Below are 20,799 nucleotides of genomic sequence, written 5' to 3'. Positions count from 1 at the left end.
TCCTAGCACACGTCTTTTTACCAGAACACACATGAAATTATTAAATGTTTCCCAATCCATCATCATCAGAACAAATCCTTTTCCTCATTAAGCCATTTAAGCAAACAGTTCTAGGAAAAAGGATATAAAATCAAGCAGTATTGTAGTATCCATAGATATATGCACTATATACCTATTAAAGCAGCTCTGCTTAAGATACAAACCATTAGGACTTAGAAAATCAGTATTGCAAAGCTAGTGAGCATTGTAGGTCCTCTTTCTCTGCACTTTGAATCTTAAATGCAGAATAATCTCTGGTTTAAACATAACTAAAGTCAATGGAGTCACAGTAAAAATATGTACCTATATATGTGTGTGTGTGTGCGCGCACATAGACATATATAAAAGGTTGTTTTCAAAGTATGCCTTCTATTAATAATTTTCTCAAGTGACTTATGTTTATCTCAAATGAATACCGCTTAAGAATTTTTAATCTCAACATTATTCAGGACATATGTTACGACGCCTAATGGTTTATTCCATCTTACTCAAAGACATATTTTTATGGAAAAACTTGCAATAACATAAAGACATTCCATTTGAAACAGTCCTCCCTCCCCAGTATTGTGCATAGGCACTTCCAAGCGTAACTCTAAAAAGAAACAATTTCTAAAAAACTGGAAATCTTAACAAAATTCTCATCAAATCCATGAAACTGAATTAACATCCACAAAACCACGGCAGAAGAGTATCTGGTTATTTTAAAGTGCTCCACTTTCAGAGTTCTATGAGCTGAGCCAAAACAGAGGAAAATTAAAATTGCAACCCTGTGGTCTCATTTGGAGCTGGGTAATTGCTAAAAAACTTGAATTTGAAGCACTTTTCAAAATACAGTGCCATGTTAAAGAAATAGGGGAGTCGGTAGCAAAACACTAATTAAATATGAAAGAAAAACATATGACCGAAAGGTAGAAATCTCTATAGTACCAGCTTATTCAGAAAATATGCAAGCATAGCTCTTATATAAGGCCCACTTATAGATTTAATTTAGAGCTATATTAATAGGATAATAAAAAATTTGTATCATCAATCTGTGACTGAACAGGGTTTCAAATGTTTCAGAAATAGTTCCATTAATAGACAAGGCTGCAGCTATTTGCTAGTGCTTTGAAAGCACTGCAAGACAATTTAATTGACAAACACTTTTCAGTGTGTATTTTAAGAGGTTGCACTCATTAAAATTACTGATGCTCAAAGTTACACAGTGAAGAAAGGAGAAAATGGAATAAATCCGAATGAGCGAGACATTCCTAAGAATTTCTTTATTTTTAATTTCACATTAACAACAGTCATGTTAACAAGATTAAAGACTATCACATTAAATTCATCAGATTAAAGGACTGGAATAATGTGATTTGCAGATTCACAAGGAATGACACAAAGCTAGAAACACAAACCTATGTTTATAGCACCACTTTACCTGCCCTTGTAAAGGTTATATAACCAGAACAACTAGCAATGCCTACATTTTTATACATTTTTTTTCATTGTAAAGTGCTTATCAATTACATTTAATCATCTTGAGGTTTGTCTTTTTAAGCATATTTTATTCTTACTCCAGTACTTACCATTTCTAGAAAACATGTTACAGAAGACGTTTTTGCTTAAAGAAAACAAATATAGCGGTTTGGGCTCCACAGAAGTTTAAATCAACTTCTGGTTGATTTAAAAAATGATTTTTTTTTTTGTGAAGACAGTGTTTTTGAGTGATATCTTATTGCTTAAAAAAAAAAAAAAAAAGTATGGCTACTGTGGCAGATCCAAACACATTTGCTGAAGCTGATCATCTCTAAAAGTAAATTGAATGCTAGAAAAACTTACTGTCTTTGAGCAATTAAAGAAGTTTGTAGGAAATACTTTATGTACATTTCTGCCAAAAGTGACACTATCTACACTTTTGGGATACTTATTTCCTCAATCAATATAACACTAAGAATTTATTTTTATATTCTTGGGTTGGTTTTTTTAACATATATTTTATTTTTAAAAAGTAAACTCGATCAGTAGACTTTTAATACTGAAACTCAGACATCCTACCAATCTCAAACTATTCTGCATTATCATAAAGGGTTTTTTTAAATTATTTTTTTAAATTATTCTCATGCATCTTCTTAAGCCTGGAAGCTGCATAAGAAAAAGAGCAGCCTCCACTAGGATTTCTGATAAAATCCGATCAATGCTGTTGATTAGAGCACAGCAAGCAGTCAAGAAAGTCAGTGGTACATGGGGGCAAAGAAAGCAGAAGACATATCTTGGTTCTATTGAAACACACACTCCAAAAGAAGGAGGTGGGAGATCTAATGCAGAAGATCCTTCAGTTACTCTAAAACAAGGGTAATCTTGTTTATTTCAGGGAGGGAAGGGAGAAAAGTGGGAGATGTAGGAAGAAACTAAATGAATGAGCTTCTCCTTGCTCCTCACTTCCATATTATCCTGAGGTATATTTGGGGTCTCAGTATAACAACGTTCAACTGGTTAACAATAAATTTGCTTTTGCAACAATTGTAAGATTTAAGGATGTTAAAGCTAATATTTAAAAAATGTACAAAACCAAAGATACTAAGAGATGTACAGAATTTGAAGGGGAGAATTTTGAAATCCTTAGACGTATGTTTCAAATGCTCACTGCATCCTTTCAAACGAGGACATCACCACAAATGTGTCAAATCATAGAATCATAGAATCATGTGAGTCCTCCAAGTTTCATAATTTCCATAACGTTCTTCACAATAATGTCAGAAAGCATAACTTACATGCTTCACCAACTTTCATTATTATCGGGACACGCTACAGCAGAAGCCTTTTTTTCCTTTTATAGATCAGTTGATTTTCAGACTTTTCTTTGAAAACCATCATATGCTAAAATATTTACAGTTCCACAAGCGGACACACACATTATTGTCCCCAGTTTACAGAATACTCTTTTCTACTACCAAAATGTTTTACACATTTCTGTTTCAAAACCACACGCCTTGCTTTGATTCTATCACATCAGATTTTTCGGTTTTGTTCAAACTTCACTTTAATCAATCAATATCCTACCTCATCTAAGGAATTATATTGGTCAAAACATCTTCTTCATTCTGACAACTTCCTATTCTTTCTTAAATATCTTTAATAATGTGCAATATCTTCCTGCCTTCTCCCATGCTCCCTATCCTAGACGCTAGAAGCAAGCAACTCCTTTCCTGGGAATACTTACACTCTGATTTGAAAAAGTTTTAAGTGAAAATGCAGGTCAATACAAAGGTGGTTAATTAATACATGCAAAACTCAAGAGACAAGTCTCCAAAGAGTAGTTTTGTTTTTTATTTTTTAAACACTAACAAAACTGCCTCTTTCTCACACTCTTTCAGGCCTCCTTTTTGGTTGCTGTTGTAGCTGAAGACATTTTCAGGGTCTTGAATGGTCTTTACTATTGTTCATACCTCTTTTCAAAACATGACCTCACTTATAATTGAGCTTATTTCAAGTCATTAGTACAGCAACTCAAGAACTCTTACGATGTCCCAATTGGTATTATTTTGAAAAGCCAGAGATCTGAAACGTCTACGCAAACTCTTACGGTCTTGAACTGCAATTCAGAGCATCTCAAAATATCTCAACACACAAGGCCATGCTTTCACCAAGTTGAAGATCAAAGTCATTGTTCAAATTTCAGTAATAATTTTGAAAAACAGAAGCCTACTTGGTTTGCAGCAGGACTAATTGTTTTTTCCCCTCAAACTAATTCCAGGCTGATGCCCCCCAAAATCTAAATTCTAAAAAAATTAAGAGTTTTATTATCATAAAGGAAACAGTTGATGTTATGTCCACCCCCCTAGACAACTCATTTCAGAAAGCTTTGACCTGTGAGGTACTGCAAGTCTCTTGGATAAACACTGAAATGCTTCTATTGTATCTGATATAAATATTTGTTCCCTAATCCTACTATTACCATATTTTTAGTGAACAAAACTATTTAGATAAAAACTGACAAATGAAGAACAAAACTAAAACCAAAGCAGACCATACTTGTAATGGTTCAGAAGTGCAAGAAGTTTCTATTTCTGGAATAACTATTATTTTAGAAGAGGCTTCTGCAATTCTACCACTGAAGAAATCAAGCAATAAAACTACAGAAGAGGCTGACAAAGAGAGGCTTCTGTCTCTCTCTTCCTCCTTTTCTTCACTGCAACCTCTCAAACACATTCTCTTCAATGACAGAACCAGGAAAAATGACTATGCTTGAAATGCCGAGCACCACTATTTTTTATTTCTAAAAAGCTACCAGTAGATTCCTTTCAATGCAAGAGATTTCATACTAGAAGTAGGTTAGTCAAGTTGCCAGAAACCTCCTGAAAAAGCAAATGTCAAACTACTATGTGTAACTGATTAAAGTGTTTGAGTTACTTCCAAAAAGTCCTTAAGCAATTTAAAATACATCAACTTGTTTAATTTACATCTATTAAAACTCATTAAGTACAAAATGGTAAGTAAAACCAATGCCAATCATTTTACCATTAAAAAAAACAATTGAACATCTATAGCATAAGTTTTGTCATAGAATCTTTAAGGTTGGAAAAGACCTCCAAAATCCATCAAGTCCAACCACCAACCTAACACCACCATGTCCACTAAAACCATGTCCTGAAGTGCCATGTCTACACGTTTTTTGAACACCTCCAGGGATGGTGACTCCACCACTTCCTTGGGCAGCCTGTTCCAGTGCCTGACCACTCCTTCAGTAAAGAAATGTTTCCGAATATCCAACCTAAACCTCCCCTGCCACAACTCGAGTCCACTTCCATCTTTTACTTCCTAGCATATTCAAAGTTACAAAGTACCATGCCTTCACAGGAGGAGAGTGCCTACAAGCCATTAATGAAAACAGGATTTACCTGCACCCTATATCATTAGTACTTCCTGGAGACACTTTAGGTACTTACGGGAACTACTTCCACTCATAAGCCTACACAAATCCTATTAAATCCAGGCAAATTACAGAGAGCAGTACTCACCCCATCTTCTTGGCATAAAAAGCCTTAGTTCTGCTCTTCAGAACTGAACCAACTCTGCAACAGCATCCATATCCTGAAAGTCCATCATAGAAAAACATATCTTTTGCTTACTTAGAAAACTCCTCAACAGATGCAGACATATGACAAGTATATGATGCCACTGTCTACAGCTGATACAGTGCTTGATGGCCACGACTTTACCAACTACCTATTCACAGCTGTGAGTCTTATTCTGGGAAAAACTTTTATTAAGGATGTTGATTACAACTTTGCTGAAGCAAAACCTGGTCTGCACTAGAATTTAAACTGTACTTTAATTCGTCTTGATTTTAGCTGTTTGAACTAGCAACTAACTTCCTCAAAGACAGAAGAAGAGAAACAAAGTTGTTGCAACGACTTCTCCACCATGAATCAAGGTTTGATTTAATTACACAACCTATTAGGCTATAACGGACTTACACAAAACTCAGTGCTCTCCTCCTTTTCTGGAGTTTTGATATATGGCACAGCACTACAGTGCTCAACCTGGTTAACAATCTCCTAAAGATTTCCACAGAGATATCAAGCTCTAGAAGAAAAATCTCAAACTGCAATAATACTTATCCCAATAGCAAGTAGTTCAACAGCTGCTTCTCACTGACTCTGTTCCCAGGTATCAGTTAGCTATGCAACAATTTTTAAAAGCTGGTTTAAAATTAAAACATGGAATTGAAGCAATGTGAAATAAAAGGAGATGAGCGCTTTAAAAGAACTACTGAAAACCACATTCTCAACCTAAAAAATGGCATTTGACTTTTTCCTTTTAAGAAAGTGTCAGTCAGGCTGGCTTTACTGCGATTAGCTCTGTTATACAGGGACAAAGTAGCATCACAATTTCCTAATTGGAATAAGATTAGTATTTGTTCTCTGCAATAGAGACTTTCTGTGCTATTCATGCTTCCCAATCAAAGAAACAGTAAATAACAAACCCACATAATGCTTGATCTACAAAACCATTACAAGACACCTGCTCTAACAACTATAATGACTCAGGGCACTCCAGTTAATACAAGTCAGCTCTCAAAACTATTCTCAAAGGCAGTGCTTTTAGAACAGAATATCTAAATGTCCAAAACAGTTTACCAGAAGAGATCAAAATGCTCCAGCCTACTGATCCTCAGGTTTAACAGTAAGACCAACACCTTCATCATAACATTTTTTCTAAAGAATGAAAATGAATAAAAGTCCAGCAGTATGTCTAAAAGATAATGCAGGAGCAAGCAAGATAACTGCTTTCCTTTTGAGTGACTTCCTCTTTTACAGTCCAGGTACAGCGCATAAAGACAATTTTGAGATAGGCAATTTAAAAGATTTTAAGCGTTACTGATGGGCTTGTAAAGAGGCCCAGACAGATAAAAAAAAAAAAAAAAAACACAACAAAAACCAACCAACTTTTCTACATCGAGCATCCTCTAGATATAAAACTCTGGCCTGCTCGATCATATTTATAGAAGTAGTTTGGCAGGCTGAATCCAGGTTGATCTCCTTACACTTAGGCAAAACCAGTTCTCATTCAGGCATGCTACCATATTGCTTTGGATACCAAAGATAAGCAATAACCATTTTTTAAAGAGGATACTTCTATTTTTCGTTTGCCCAAATTGAATAGGAGGCTGGTTTAGACTCAAGAGTTAGCCTACAAAGCCATCGAGACAACACGGATCCAGAGGCAAACAATCACATACAATGTAAGTGTTTTAAAATACCATAAACATACAGTTTTCAGACTACATCTATCATTTTTACACTGTTTTTATGTTTTTAATAATTTTAATTAAAGAAATCTCAAAAGTAAAAAGGTAAGTAAGTAATGTGATGAGCTGACCCACCAGCTGGAGCAGGCAAAAATACGTCCCAAACCATTGTTTGGCTTCAATTTCCAAATCAGAGTTAGAATCATTGAATAATCTAGGTTGGCAGGGACTTCAGGGGATCACGCAGCGAAACTCCCTGTTTAAAGCTCGGTCATAAAATATCTCAAGCTGGAAGGCACCCATAAGGATGACTGGGTCAACTGCTTCCAGAACACACTCATTGCCATCTCGGAGCAGTCTTGCCCTAGCACTTCACTTCCTGTGCTTTTGAGTTTTCCACTTCCACTTTTGAGTTTTTCCTTCCAGAGTGGCTGATTTCTGCTCCAATTAATTATTTCCCATTCAGCTTTCTTCTCACTGTGTCTCAGTTTAAAGAAAGCTCCTTCCTAGGTGTTTAGGCTGCTTCCTTTCACCAGGAGGCAGGAAGACATTTATAGCATTTCCAGTCAAGCATATGATCGGCAAAGAGATGATCTCCAGCTACACATATGAGTTTAAAGTATTTAAGAGATGTTGGAGGAACTCTGATAGGTGAGCATGCATCCCAACGCTCTGCATCTTGCTATATATACATGTGCCTATTTGAAACAGGTACATTTACAGGTATAACACAGGCTGTTTACAGGTATCGTACTTGTTCTAGTACCAATGTTCTCTTCTCTGCTTTTTTCATGCCTTGAAGCAAATATACATCGCAAGGACAAGTGGCAACTTGTCATTTGGTGCCTAAACAGCAGAGGATAGCGTGTCACTTAGAGGCACTTTAGCCCTGTAGGCTTTGACTCCCCTGATCTCATGCTACATCATTTAGGCTTGCCACACAAACAAAATACAGTACTTATGCCAGGTAATAGGAGAATTTGCAGTTGTAATGGGGAGTATATGGTTAGGTAACAAGTTCGATAGTTAGATATTCAGAAGGGATTAGGTGTGTTGCATAACAGATACAGAGAAAGGCTGACATGGAGCTTTATTAGCAAGGTCTGCAGCTGACAGCATACATTGACTATAAATGCAGACGTTACCTCCGCTGAGAAACAAAAACAGAAGCGGTACACTGCTTCCAGACATCCTCCTCTTAAAGGTAGGGAGGTGTCTCTCCATTGCAGGCAGGGAAAGTGAAAATTATTATGGCAATGAATATTTTGCCATGCTTTTTTACCAGCACTATGCTTTTATCATCAGACTCAGTCAAACATCCTATCCTTACTGTTTCCCTTCACCATGTTTATGACTAGTTGTGCTGACTGGAGTGTGTTAATCAGATGCAAACAAAAAATATTCACTGGCTGTTCAGCTTCTGTGCACATCTGTGACAGTCTAATATTTACTAAGTAGTTAAACGTCTTATTTGCTTTGCTGGGCACTATGTTTGGTTTTCTGGGATATAAGCTCAAATTTACAAAAAAAGAGGCAAGGAAAGCTGAGGGGAGATTCTCACACCAGTTCTAGTTGCTTCCCACGAGAAGCCATAACAACACTATCAAGATTTGCAGGTGCAAGGCCATAAGAGCAACAATCTGAGAATAACAGCATGAGAACAAGACATGAAAAATACTGCCACAGAGGCTCTGGAAAACACTGCCTCAACAGCTTCAGGGAAAAGTCAGAGCTGCAACAGAAGGCTCTTAGCATTACTAACACTAAGGTACTATGGTTGCTAAGACACTATGCAACAGGGATATGTCTAAAATTTTTGTTAACAATTTGAAAAGGAGCTGTAATGCCCCCCAAAAACACAACTAGGGTGCAGATCACACCTCTGCCTTCTTTCCTTACCTCAGCTGGAGACCAACAACACTGTGAAGAATGGACATTTCTTTTAAAAAGTCATGTCTGATCTACATATAATGTTTTGCAAAGCCAAATTATTTAGCTTTGATTATTTAGACTCTGCTGGCTAATTTCACTGATATTAATGGAAGACCTGTTTGAACAGAAAACATAAGTGTTCAGCATGCAAAACCCAGATATACATGTGCTATACCAGTGCTTGAGAGTTAAAACCTAGTCTAGGCCCCTCTCCCCTATAGCCAACTAACAATTTGGGAAAGGCAGACAGTGGACACAACCAAAATTATATCAGATTTTCTTACAGAAATTTCAATAATATTTAATTTGGTTGCTTCTAGAGTGCCACTGGAATTTTACAAACCAAAAAAAGAAAGAACAGAGATCCAAACACAAAAAAAATATCTGTAAATACCTAGCTGCAAGAATAAGACTTGTGTTAATTACAGAAACTTATATATTTTAAAGTACATTCTTATGAGCAAATACAAATGAAAAAAAAAATATCATTATAAACCTCACCTTTGAGAGAAGATTTTTTGAACTAATGCTGTAGCCTTTAAGGCTCTCATGCAACTTCTGGAGGTGCTGCACAACTCTTCTTTGTTGATCATCATTCCTCAACTCTTCTTGCTTAATCAGAAATTCATAATGTTCTAAAGGTCCACTGCAAACCAATAAGGCTCTGGCATTAGCATCTGTACGAGTACTGGGGACTGTCTTCCCATCTGCCTGAGCTGTATATGCTGTAAATTGAAAATCAGATTATTAATAGAGAAGTTTGAAAACACATTCTCTTATATTCACAAACACACTTTCTTAACAGTTTACTCAGAGACAGATATACATTACTTCCTATACAACCACTGTAATATGTTACCTCATTGTTTTTCATTAAAACAACTTCTAACTTCAGGAGTAAATACCTTTATTGGTATGTTTTAACATTTATTTTTATCATTAACAAACACACACAGTAAAAAGCCCAGCTGAAGAGCAGGTAAGATTTGGATGAGCTGTTGCAAGGGAAGTTTTGACTTTTTTTTTTTTCTTTTTTTGCAAACTGGGGCAAAGTCAAAGTCCATTCCTCTGAACAGATGAGCCCTTTCGAGAGAGGTGGGCTGAACTAAATAGAATTAATTTAAAGGCCAGATAACAGGAGACCAGAACAGAAGTTTTGTAAGCAAGTTTAAAGAGTCAAAGACCACAGTAAGCAAGGCAATAGCTGCAAAGCCCTGCAACGCCATAGCCTGCTCTGCTGGCATTATCTTCTGCCTAGAAGAGACAAGGCTACGCCCAAGCAGGAATTCTGTTTAAATTATATTAAAAACAAACAAACAAAAAGCCAGTATTGCCAGACATAAAATGAGATACAGCTAGGAAAGAAAAGATCATAAAGATGACAAAGAAGGTTTGCTAAATTGGTAAGATCAGAAATCTAACAATGGAATATATTGAAAAGGTGTTTAATATCCTCATTGCTTGCATTGTCATATAAAAGACTCAGTATAATAATGTGTAATACAATTTGTAGCAACAATAAAAGAAACAGATTTGAGTAGGAAAACTTCATATCACAGACTACATAGTTAGATATTTTGAACATTGTGAGATCTAAGGAAATTCATCTGTAAATGCTTTAACTTAGTTTCCTAACTAACACAATGGCCTCTAACAGCTTTATTTGAGGCCTCATTGAAGGCAGATGAGGTTCCAAAATACTAAGAAAATGAAACAATTTTTGTCTTCAAAAAGCAGAGAAAGGCAAATCCAGAAATCCATAAGTCAGTCAACACAACTTCAAAACATTCAAAAATACTGGAACAAATACAAGCAGGTAGGTTTTGGTTCTGGTGTTTGTTTTTTTTTTATTATTTTTAATAAAGCAGTTAACAAGATAACAATATAACAAATAAAAGGCAACACCAGCTACTTGGCAATAGCATGAGATCATCAAGTTTATGTCTCTGACTAGGTAACATGCTTGATGGGCAGAGGAAAAATACCTTAATTGCAGTAACAGCTTTGTCATTGGGTCACGCTGCATTCTCATATATAAAGTAGGGAAGTAAGTTGCAAAATAAACTACTTTTGAGCAAGTACAAAAACATCTAGAAAAAAACTATACGTAATGAATAATTACTACAGTTAAACTAGGTGCATATTTTCAGTAGAGTTTCAGAGAGGGCTCAGAATCTCAGCTTGGTGCAATCCAAAATTTCCATTCATGACCTGTATATGACAAAATAAAGTACATGGACTGGGAACACAGGTAACAGCAGATCAGGAGGGGGATGCACACATCCTGGAAGGCAAACTCATTCTGACAAACTGGACAAAGAATCTAATACAAATAGGATGCAATTCAACAGGTACAAAGCTCAGGGGAAATAAATAACTGAACTTAAAAGAGGGGGAATGACCAGCTAAAGAGTAGCTCTGCAGAAAAGAATCCTGGGGCTACACCGGATCACAAACTGACAGCGAGACATCATCCTAACACCATTAGGAGAAAAAAAAAGAAAAAAAGAAAAAAAGAATGCATATATATATATATATATGAGTTGCAATATAAGCACACATGAAAAAAACCTCATTCTGTTCAATACTGGTATAGCCTGCCCTAGAACATACTTTTCAATTTTCACACCATATTTCATGACAGGTATGAACTAAATGGAAAAGTAGATGACTTAAAGGACTATTTCTCAAACTATGGGTCACAACCCACAGAGAAGCTGTAACAGACACAAGAAAAGTTTTGAATTGTTATATGACACACTACATAAATATAGTTATAAAAGAAAAGGATAAAACTGAACAATTAGATCATTTTCTGTTTATTTATTGCAAGTAACACCTTAGTTTCTCCAGAGCAAGGCAGTCACTGTTTACATCTGCAGCCAGAAATTACACCAAATTATCTTGCCCTGAAGGAACTGAGTTACTGCTATGAATTAAAAGTAATTAGCTCATCCCTAGCTAAAGAGAGTCGAGTTCCAAGTCTGTTATTGCAAAAATTTGAGTAGAACCTTTAGAGAAGACTAAAGCAAAGCACATAGCCATCTCCAGATACACACAGGGTACTGAGAAAAAAAAAATAAACTGTATTTAAGTTATATTAATAACTGTAATTAAAACAGTGAAATCGATTAATAGTCTAGAAGTTTCTTTTGATGAAAAAGCTGTTAAAAAAAAAAAAACTCTCATTGATGGCAAGTGAATTTTTAAAGCGTTTGACAAAAATCTGTCAGGAACAGGTTAGCGATACCTGACCCGCCTCCAAAGGGAATTGGAAAAGGCACAGGTGATCTCTCAAAGTTTTTTATCTTGTTTTAAACCATTCCACTCCCACACAAAGTCAACCTCAATCTTGTGATCTGTACCTCTGAACTATCCATGCCTTTGCAACTTTTCAATTTGAGACAGAGTTTGATGGCTCTGAGAGCTCCAACGTGAAACAGCCAGTGCCCCATTATACCTATAAAGCCACCAGTCCCTACTGCTTACTCCAAGATTGGAGGGGAAAAAAAAAAAAAAAAAGCAGCTGAGAGATAAGAAAGGGTTTGTGGCTCATGACCTTCCCAGCCGTGGACAAAGCACACAAGTTGAACTGCTAAGAAGTGTGTTTTTTGTCTCAGATTACACGTACCTACAGCTCACCATTCTGGGAGTGGAAGAAGATACTTCGTCATTAACAGATGACGCAGATGGAGAGTATGTGCAAGTCATGACAGAGGGTGTCACGGGACAAATTACTCACTGTTTTCCTCACTCCTGATTTAAGTAGGATGAGGATATAACTATAACACACTACCAGGAGATATCCAGTAACTGCTAAGTGATAAACTCAAACTTGTAGCTGCAAAACAAAGGCATACAGTCTTAAAAAGACAAGAATGTGTATGGGTTTTGGAGGTAAGTTGACAGAAGACAGCTCTTCAAGTGTTAAACTATCCTAAGAGACAGAAAAAAAAGTGGGACTTCCCTTCTAACCTTCATTTTGAGAGAGAAATTACAAAATCATTCCCACAACTATGCTTCTTTAGTAATCTATTCCTGGACTGAAAGAAAAGGAAACTTTAGAAATTTTAATACACGGTAGAGGAATACCAGGCAACTACCTCCATAATTTTACATCAAGGAAAGTACTGTTAGAACAGGAATCACCTATGATTCAGCGCATTAACTGTAGTCCTACAGACTTCTCCTCCATATTGCAAAATACGGGTTTTTATTTATCTCTTCCCGTTCCATTATCTAGTCTTTGCATTACATAAACTGTTACTTGACTTTTATAAGCTTTTATACTCTTTAAGTGTCACACTCAGAAAAAATATCTTCTACCTCTAAATAGTGTTCTAGATATGACTATAAAAAAAGCACAGCATCAATTCATTATTCACCTGGTTTTACATAAAACAGTGTGAAACGAGAGACATGCGTTTTATCCATAACCTATCTTTCCCACTTCTGGGGTGCATGACAACGTTGGGCGTTATCACATTTAGCCTGACACTCCCTGCTTCTTTAAGAGTTGCCACTAGATTGCAACTTTTTATTAAATTCCTTTTTCTAAAATATACATACTTAAGTGTAATCTTGCTTTACTTCAAAAAATAAAATTAGCTGCTTGCATTTGGCTTTCTCCTTGCCTATCCAAGAATCATAGACCAAGCTGCAGTGAAGATCTACTGTGATAAACACAAAAAAAAAAAAAAAAGTCCTGCCTTGGAGAAAAACTCACCAAAGCAAAAAAATAACAACCAACCAACCAAGCAACCAACCAAAAAAACAACAAAAAAAAACCCCCAACTTATTAATGTATAATTAATCTCTAATGAAAATGCCAATCAGAAATTATAAAAAATTCCTTTAAAGTGGGGAACTTAACACACCATCAGTAAACTGGCATTAATTTATCACTATAAAGACAAGTGCCTACATAAAAATATACAAAGAAAAAGTGTTTTTAACTCCAGGGACCTTCTGCTCTGGAAGAGAGCAGCAAATTGAAAAACTAATCAGTATGTTGTCGAGTTTTCCTACTGCTACTTATAACTGATGTCTGAGATGACACAGGAAAAAGGCATGCAAGTTTCAATGACACCGCTTATGAAAGCAACAGTCACAGCTGAGGCAAGCACTAGAGTTATTTATGTAAGAAGACAATCTGAAATGGAAGCTAGGTTGTGGCATATCAAAAACTGATCTTGACAGCAGCCAGGAGGTTGAGAGTACAGAAGGGTAACCGAGGTAAACACCACTCACCACCCTAGTAATCCTTATTTTTTCCTAGTAATTGGATTTCATAATGTAAAGTTTTGAACTATGATGTTTAAAATCTGCCTGAAGAGAATTTCCATTACAAAAGTCCTAGCAGGTGCTTGTTTCCCCTGTATTTCCGGGCCTAGGAAAAGAACCTGGGCTTCCCTGATGTGAATTTCATCTTTGCCATCTTTCCATGACTGCTGAAACTGACACTTTTGAATTTATTAATCCGTGAGTTTTCAAGTAACACGAAAAGATTTCATGTGAATTTAAGATGATTATTCACTTCTGAGAGAGAAAAAGTATTGTACTTCCACAGATTAATTCAAATTTGGTCTGCAAGATCTCTTACTGCCCTTGAACTAAACATCTTTTAAACACATGATTAGAATTGTAGACCTTTAACGGGACAGAAAACTCTGACAGACAGGTAATATCCAGCTAAAGATGTAAAGATCAAACGAATGGAACTGAACTCCTTCTATTGCAAAAGGTAAGCCATGCTTCAGATCACCTCACCTCACCGGAGGGTCACTCACATACCACTCCCTTATGGGAATGACCAGACATAGTTTTCATTCACGGAGATTAAGGCTGGAAGACAACATTGACCTTTCTAAGTATAAGGGAAGTTAAATTTATCTAATTACCCCTGAATTACACACAAGAATTGCATTTGATTACAGCGTATTTTGAAGAAAATATACTCTGAAGACATAAGAGACAGAGAATTAACCATTTCCTGTAACATTTTGCTGTAATGGATAACTACTACTTGTCTTAGAGATAAAAAATATTTCCAACTAATAATTATTCAAGAACTGCATCTAAATCAAACTCACAGAGGTTACAACTGCACGAAAGACTCCAAAATCACCCAACTGCCACCTTTGCTGACAGTCACAATTAAGCAGCTGGAACAGCTTCTGCTAAACCAGTTGTAAGCCAACATACAGGAATCGTACAGGCACCTGTTTCACTACTGCCCAGCAGACAGAATTCTGCCTTCAGAGCTTTTTACAAACACTGGAATATGTGTGTGGAGAGAAAAAAAAACAAGGTAATAGAAAGCAACTTTTAAGAACCGTCCTGTTTTCAACTAGCCAAACTGAAGCTCAGAATATTAATTTGTGTCACAATGAAGCCAAACTGCTGCAAACCCCCAAACCCTGAATGTAAAGCTGCTAAAATTGCCTATGAAACACAGCTGCCATGGTAGAAGAGGACTGTGAAGCTAGAGGGCACTTTTATCAACAGGCAGATGGTGGTATCAGAGACCTTGCTAAACTCGTAATTAAATTGATAGCAGAACTGCTGCAAAATCTTTCTTTCTTAGATGATACCACAGTGAAGGGCCACAGTACAGTTTTACAGTTCCAAAGGTTATTTTCCTGGTACTTATTTGAACTCAACCAAATTCCCACACTTTTGTAAGACTGCCAGAGGACGAAGAGCTCTCACTAAAGACAAAAAAAACCTAGGCATCTAACCTGAGACCTAGTTCCCCACAAATTTGTGTATTACACTGACTGTTAGGCTGTCAGATGGAGTTCACTCCTATACATCGGAGGATCCTTAAGGGAAAAAAAAAAGTCCCCGAGACTAAAGCGCAGTGAAAGCTCTGGCAGGCACCGGCACGCTCGCCGCCCCCGGCGCTCCCGAGGCAGTCGCAGCGAACCCAAGCCCTCTTCACCGGGGACAGCGCCACCGTTAATTCGGGAAGCCGCGGGGCCCTTCACGGATCCCCCGCGGCTCCAGCGGGCCGGGGTTGACTGTCGGCGCCAGCCCCCGGGCCGTGCCGCCCAGGGCCGCGGGGACCCTCCAGGACTGGGTCACCGGGCAGGACGGGGCGACATGAGGACACGGACAGGGCACGGCTGCGCGGCCCGCCGGCTGCCGCCCGCCACCGGAGAGGGACGCGCCGGCTCCCGCCGCCGCTCCACGGTGCCCTCCCTTCCCTCAGCCCAGCGGGGTGCCCCGGCAGCCTGTCGCCCACCCTCCCTTCGCTCAGCTGCGGGTAGGGGAGGGCAGGCCAGGTACTGACCTCTCCGCAGGGCTGCGGCCCGCACCGAAGCCCGCAGCAGGCAGCGCGCAGTAACCAAGGGCGACACGGGCACCGCCATTTTCGCGGCCCGGCCTCTGCGGCGGGGGCGCGGGGCGCGCTGGGAAATGGAGTCCCACCGCCCTCCGGGGCAAGGGCCGCTGTCCTCCGGAGCAGCCGGGGCGCTGGCACAGCCCGCCGAGCACGGGCCGAGGCCTGCTTCGTCTCCCTCCCCTTGTCACCTAAACCGAACCGCAGGTTGTGGGGTAGTCCCTGGGGAGCCGAGGGGGGCTCCCCACGCAGTCGCTCCAGGCACTTGGCGCGAACCGCACTGTACGGACCAACCAAGTGACACCCCGGAGCCATGTATAGTATCTTGCCCGTACCCACGCACTCAAATTTTCCAAATAACTTGCTTGACGCCTGTAATTTGCATCACGTTGCACCGTGGCTGTATCCAACATAGCAGCTTTCAGGCCAGCGGCACCTGGTCACAGCCTGGCTGTCACTGAGGAGTGCTGGCACTGAACTTGTGTTTGTGAATTACTTCCAGCTTGTGTTGCTTGTTTACCTTTAAATGCATGGACTGTAAAATAGTAAGGACAAATACTGGTGAAATATTTAAGGACAAATATTCCTGTCCAGTGTCAGAGCTCATTGACGCATTAGCAGCACAACCACTTTTATGCCTATGAACAAATATTTAAACTGCAACAGCAAGATATGTTCATGTAAAAGCAGATTTCCCTGAGGAAAATGCAAAACTGAGAGCCTGATTCAGCCCCGTATGTCCAGTGTGTGCTTAGCACACAGTCCTCGGCAGTATCAGTTCAGATACCCATGTGGGGCCCTGAGTGCTCCTCAGGAAAATGCTGATCACCTGCCTCATTTGGTAGGTACCTGACTGTCTTACCCAACCACCTCCACTGTGACTGTGAAGCTCTTTTGAGAGAAAGGCACCATGCAAAAAGCCTGCGGTCCAAGGGAAAGGCACCGGTGCTTGGGAATCGCTGGCCCTGTTTGCTGGCTGGCCCTTCAATCCTGCCAAAAATGCACCCAAAGGTCAGGATGGGGCTTCAAAAGATGTTGCTTACAGAGTACATTGTGCAAGACACCTGGTAAAGCACAAAGGAAATGCTTTAACTGACTTTTGGTTCTGCAACATCAGAATTCCTGTGCAACATGAGAAAGTGAGCAAGTCATTTTCATAGACTGTTAATCAACTTTTTTTTTATAAGAGTACAGCAAAATGTTGCATCAGGGCATTACAGAATGGCTTGCAAACAAAAGTTGATTATATCCTGAACAGTATTGCTAATTTTAAAAATAATGTTTATGATCTTGAAAATATTAACAGTAATTGAAATCATGTTCTAACACATCCAGCTGTTTTAAAATATATAGTTGCTCCAGACACATCTTCAGTGCTATATACCTAAGTAAGTAGTGAACTGGAGCGCCAATTTACCGCATCTTAAAAGAGCTGTTTTCAGAGCATTTTCTTTCCTCTTTCCTTTATTGAGCATTTATTGATTTTGACTCATTCTAGCACGTTATAGCTAGCAACACCTGTGCCCATTTAGGATTGAATTCCAGTGCAAATCATAGTGAATTGAATAGACGTCTCAAAGATGCATCGCAATTGTTGCAATATTTTTAGAAACTCAAACAAGGAAACAAACAACTTCAGTAAAAGTGATTTAAATAACAAATAACTTATCTTTATAAACAGCTTATCTCCTTGAGAACAAAGAATAAACAAGGCAACAAGAGACGTTTTTTCTTCCATTATTAACTCAGATCACAATACGAATGGGTGAAATGTCAAGAATAATTGGAGAAAATGGCAGCATAATCTTCAGCAAAAACATCTGATTTATTTAAATTGTCACTGTTTTTTCTTAACCTTGTTATCCAAGGCAGCATAGAAAAACTTCCCATTTGGGTCTATTCTGACATATTCTACCTAAGTGAATAAACTCTCTGCAATGCTATCAGTCTTCTATACACTTGCAAACTCTGAAATGCCACCGTACACTGTATTGCACACCCCTGCATCAGCTGTAAGCACTTGGCAAAACCATATTTTGGTGTTAACCTAAACAAACAGGACTTTCAAGTACACTTCTGCAGATTAGGATGGTTAATGCCCTGTAATAGATACAGATCCATTCCGTGCTCCATTTGTATACTGCATTCCCTGTACCTGTCCCTTTGCTCATCTCCAAAAATGTGACATTGCAACTGTGTAGAAATTAAATTGATGCTTCTTCAATCCAGCTGCACTACTAGTCTACTAGCTAGCCAAAAGTATAGGTGGTTTTTAACAGGAATAAAAGTCAGGGGTATAATAAAACCTCTCCAGAGGGCCCCTCTAGCCTCTAGTGGTGTAAACTGCACTCCTTTTAGTAATTCTGATGTGCTGAACCCCGTGGGGTTGTATGTGTCCAAGGGTCTTTGGGTCTCTGCCAGATCCTCTCTAAGTTTCTGCAGAAGGAGAGCAGGGTTTACCTGCCTGCAAGGCTCCAAGATACTTCCACCATGGGAAACCAAATGTACTTTTGATCTAGAACTGGTCATTCAGCCTGCTCTCTGAGAACTGATTTTGTGTGTGGCTAGTTTTCATCAACACAGTTTCTATCAAAAGCCATCTTCCTGGGATTATGTCAAAACACTCTGGAGTAAACTTTGTATTAACTTCATCTATTTTGAGACAATCAAATACACTATTAATAGTCTACATTGCTTACAAAGCCTCAGATTAATAAAGCTGCAGAAATGTTCCCAAACTTATGCACTTAACAGCCATTTTCACCGTTTACAGAATGCATTTCAGACAGCTCAAACAGCTCAATCTGCTAGAAATTCATTGCACAGTTTTCCAGTTACATGGACACTACTCAGCTTCTCTCAGAAATGAATGCCGTGAGATGGTGGATGACATTTTAAACATTAAGGAATCTAGAAGTGTATATGAGAATCATCCCTTGTTGAAAGGGATAATATTGTGTAAAAAGGGAGAAGATTAATTGAATACAATAGTTAAATCTGAATATAAATACATACATATAATATAAAAATATGTGAATATTACAAATTATGTTTATATGTGTAATATTTTTATCTGGATGATGAGTATACAAGGCAGACATTTAAATACCATGCTTCAAATCCCTGGCAGCTAATGCAGGAATTGGGAAGTCATTTTTCCACATAAAGCATTGCACAATTAGTTCAATGCCTTGTGGGTTTTGCCATATCCTGAGTCAGCATTCCCAACAAGTTTTGACAAAATGTGCCTGTGTTGACTAAAATGTTTTAACCTGGGCACTTGTCAGAAGGCTGGAGAATCCTAACCGAACAACTGAGAGATTTGGGATTTGGTTTCCTCACCAGTTAACTGTGACTTTTTATTTTAAAAAGAAAGAAAGAAACAAAAAACTACTCGAGAGGTATTACTATACCAAATTTAAGAATTAGTCATCTATCTGTTAATACCTGCTTTTGTGGGTATGTGCTATGAAACTCTGGTATTCATATTGCCACTTGAAGTTATGCCAGAAAATCTTTGTGTTGTAGTTGAATAAATAATGTGTAGTAACAAATCTATGAGTACCTAATCTCTTGGTTTTACTCTAAATGCTTGGTTTCCTCAAATCTAACCTTTGCACCTACAAACACAGCTGACCTCTCTCCCTCCAGATTTGAAATTTGGCCCAAAGTTCATGTCAGAAACAGAACTGAAACTTTCTTTTCTGAATTTATGCTCACCTTCATCCTGAGAGAAGAACCTTTCTAGCAAGGAGAAACAACTACAGATAATGTAACTCCAGTCTCATGGATCACAAAAAAAACAACCAAACCACAATTCAACATAAACAAATGCATTTCCTGAGGGCTGGAAGGAAAGAAGGAGGCTCACGGGACTCTGATTTTCCCTCACCTTCCTTCCTTCTCTTTGCCTTATCAGCCAGTGTGGCACGCATGCTTTCACGTGATGTAAGGAGGGGCTACTCATGAAGCAGGGCTTCTTCCCCTTTGTCTCCCCAGGTCAGAGGATTTGTATCTGACCTCAACGGAAAAAACAGAGATGGGAGACCTCACCAAATAACTGTAACCTCCTTACTTACCAATGCTATTGACACACGGGCACTAAAACATTCACTCCCTGTAGCTTGCCTCCATACAGCTCTCTTATCTCTGTTAGGAAAAGCAGATAGAACAATGGCACTAAGACGGTACGTCATGAGAAAAGCATTCAACTTAAGCCTCACTTTTAGTATTTACCCAGCATGAGAACAAATTTTATTCTTGATTCATCATAGGCTCACCAGCTTCCCAAATGTACAGTATTAGGCACTTTTTGTTGTTGCTTTGAAATAGATAATGAAACCAGGCTTGGCTAGGAAGCAGACAATACATTATACTTAAGACAATACCAGTGCTCTGCCATATTTTCACATTTGCAGTCCGATGTGGTAGCATAGGTTGTGTAACAAACAAAAGCTTATCCAGATGCGTGCATATATAATCTCAGTAGGACTAATTAGTTTTTTCTTGCCTTGCTGGAAGACCAGTTTAATAACTAGTATAATTCAGGTAAGGCTCCCTTTCACTCCCTCTTGGTAAAACTGTCAGCTTCATTTCTGTATATAAATATAAATTGGATGGTTGGCAGCTATTAGCAGAAAGGATGTAAGGAAAGTGCACTACTAAGGGGGAGAAAGAATACTTCAGTGATGAACTACCTACAGCATACTGGTTATGTGGAAGGGCTATTTTTGTACCCTGGGTTCATCTCTGC

The 20,799-nt window shown here is 38.4% G+C and overlaps 1 protein-coding gene across 2 annotated transcripts in view; it reads right to left on the bottom strand.

Moving 5' to 3' along the window:
- The window catches only part of AFG1L (AFG1 like ATPase), a 70,419-nt gene extending 54,342 nt beyond the window's left edge, over nucleotides 1–16,077 (bottom strand). For both annotated transcript variants that reach the window (XM_086744902.1, XM_086744903.1), the window contains exons 1-2: nucleotides 15,999–16,077; nucleotides 9,206–9,429 (exon numbers count right to left, since the gene is read on the bottom strand). In XM_086744902.1, the coding sequence (XP_086601028.1) occupies nucleotides 9,206–9,429; nucleotides 15,999–16,077 (303 nt within the window). The remainder of the gene's footprint in view (nucleotides 1–9,205; nucleotides 9,430–15,998) is intronic.
- Between the last annotated feature and the right edge of the window lie 4,722 nt (nucleotides 16,078–20,799).

Source organism: Chlamydotis macqueenii, chromosome 3, assembly GCF_036417535.1.
Source record: "Chlamydotis macqueenii isolate bChlMac1 chromosome 3, bChlMac1.mat, whole genome shotgun sequence".
NCBI lineage: Eukaryota > Metazoa > Chordata > Aves > Otidiformes > Otididae > Chlamydotis > Chlamydotis macqueenii.
Note: the sequence above shows the minus strand (reverse complement) of the source record. Positions and strands in the feature narration are given on the sequence as shown.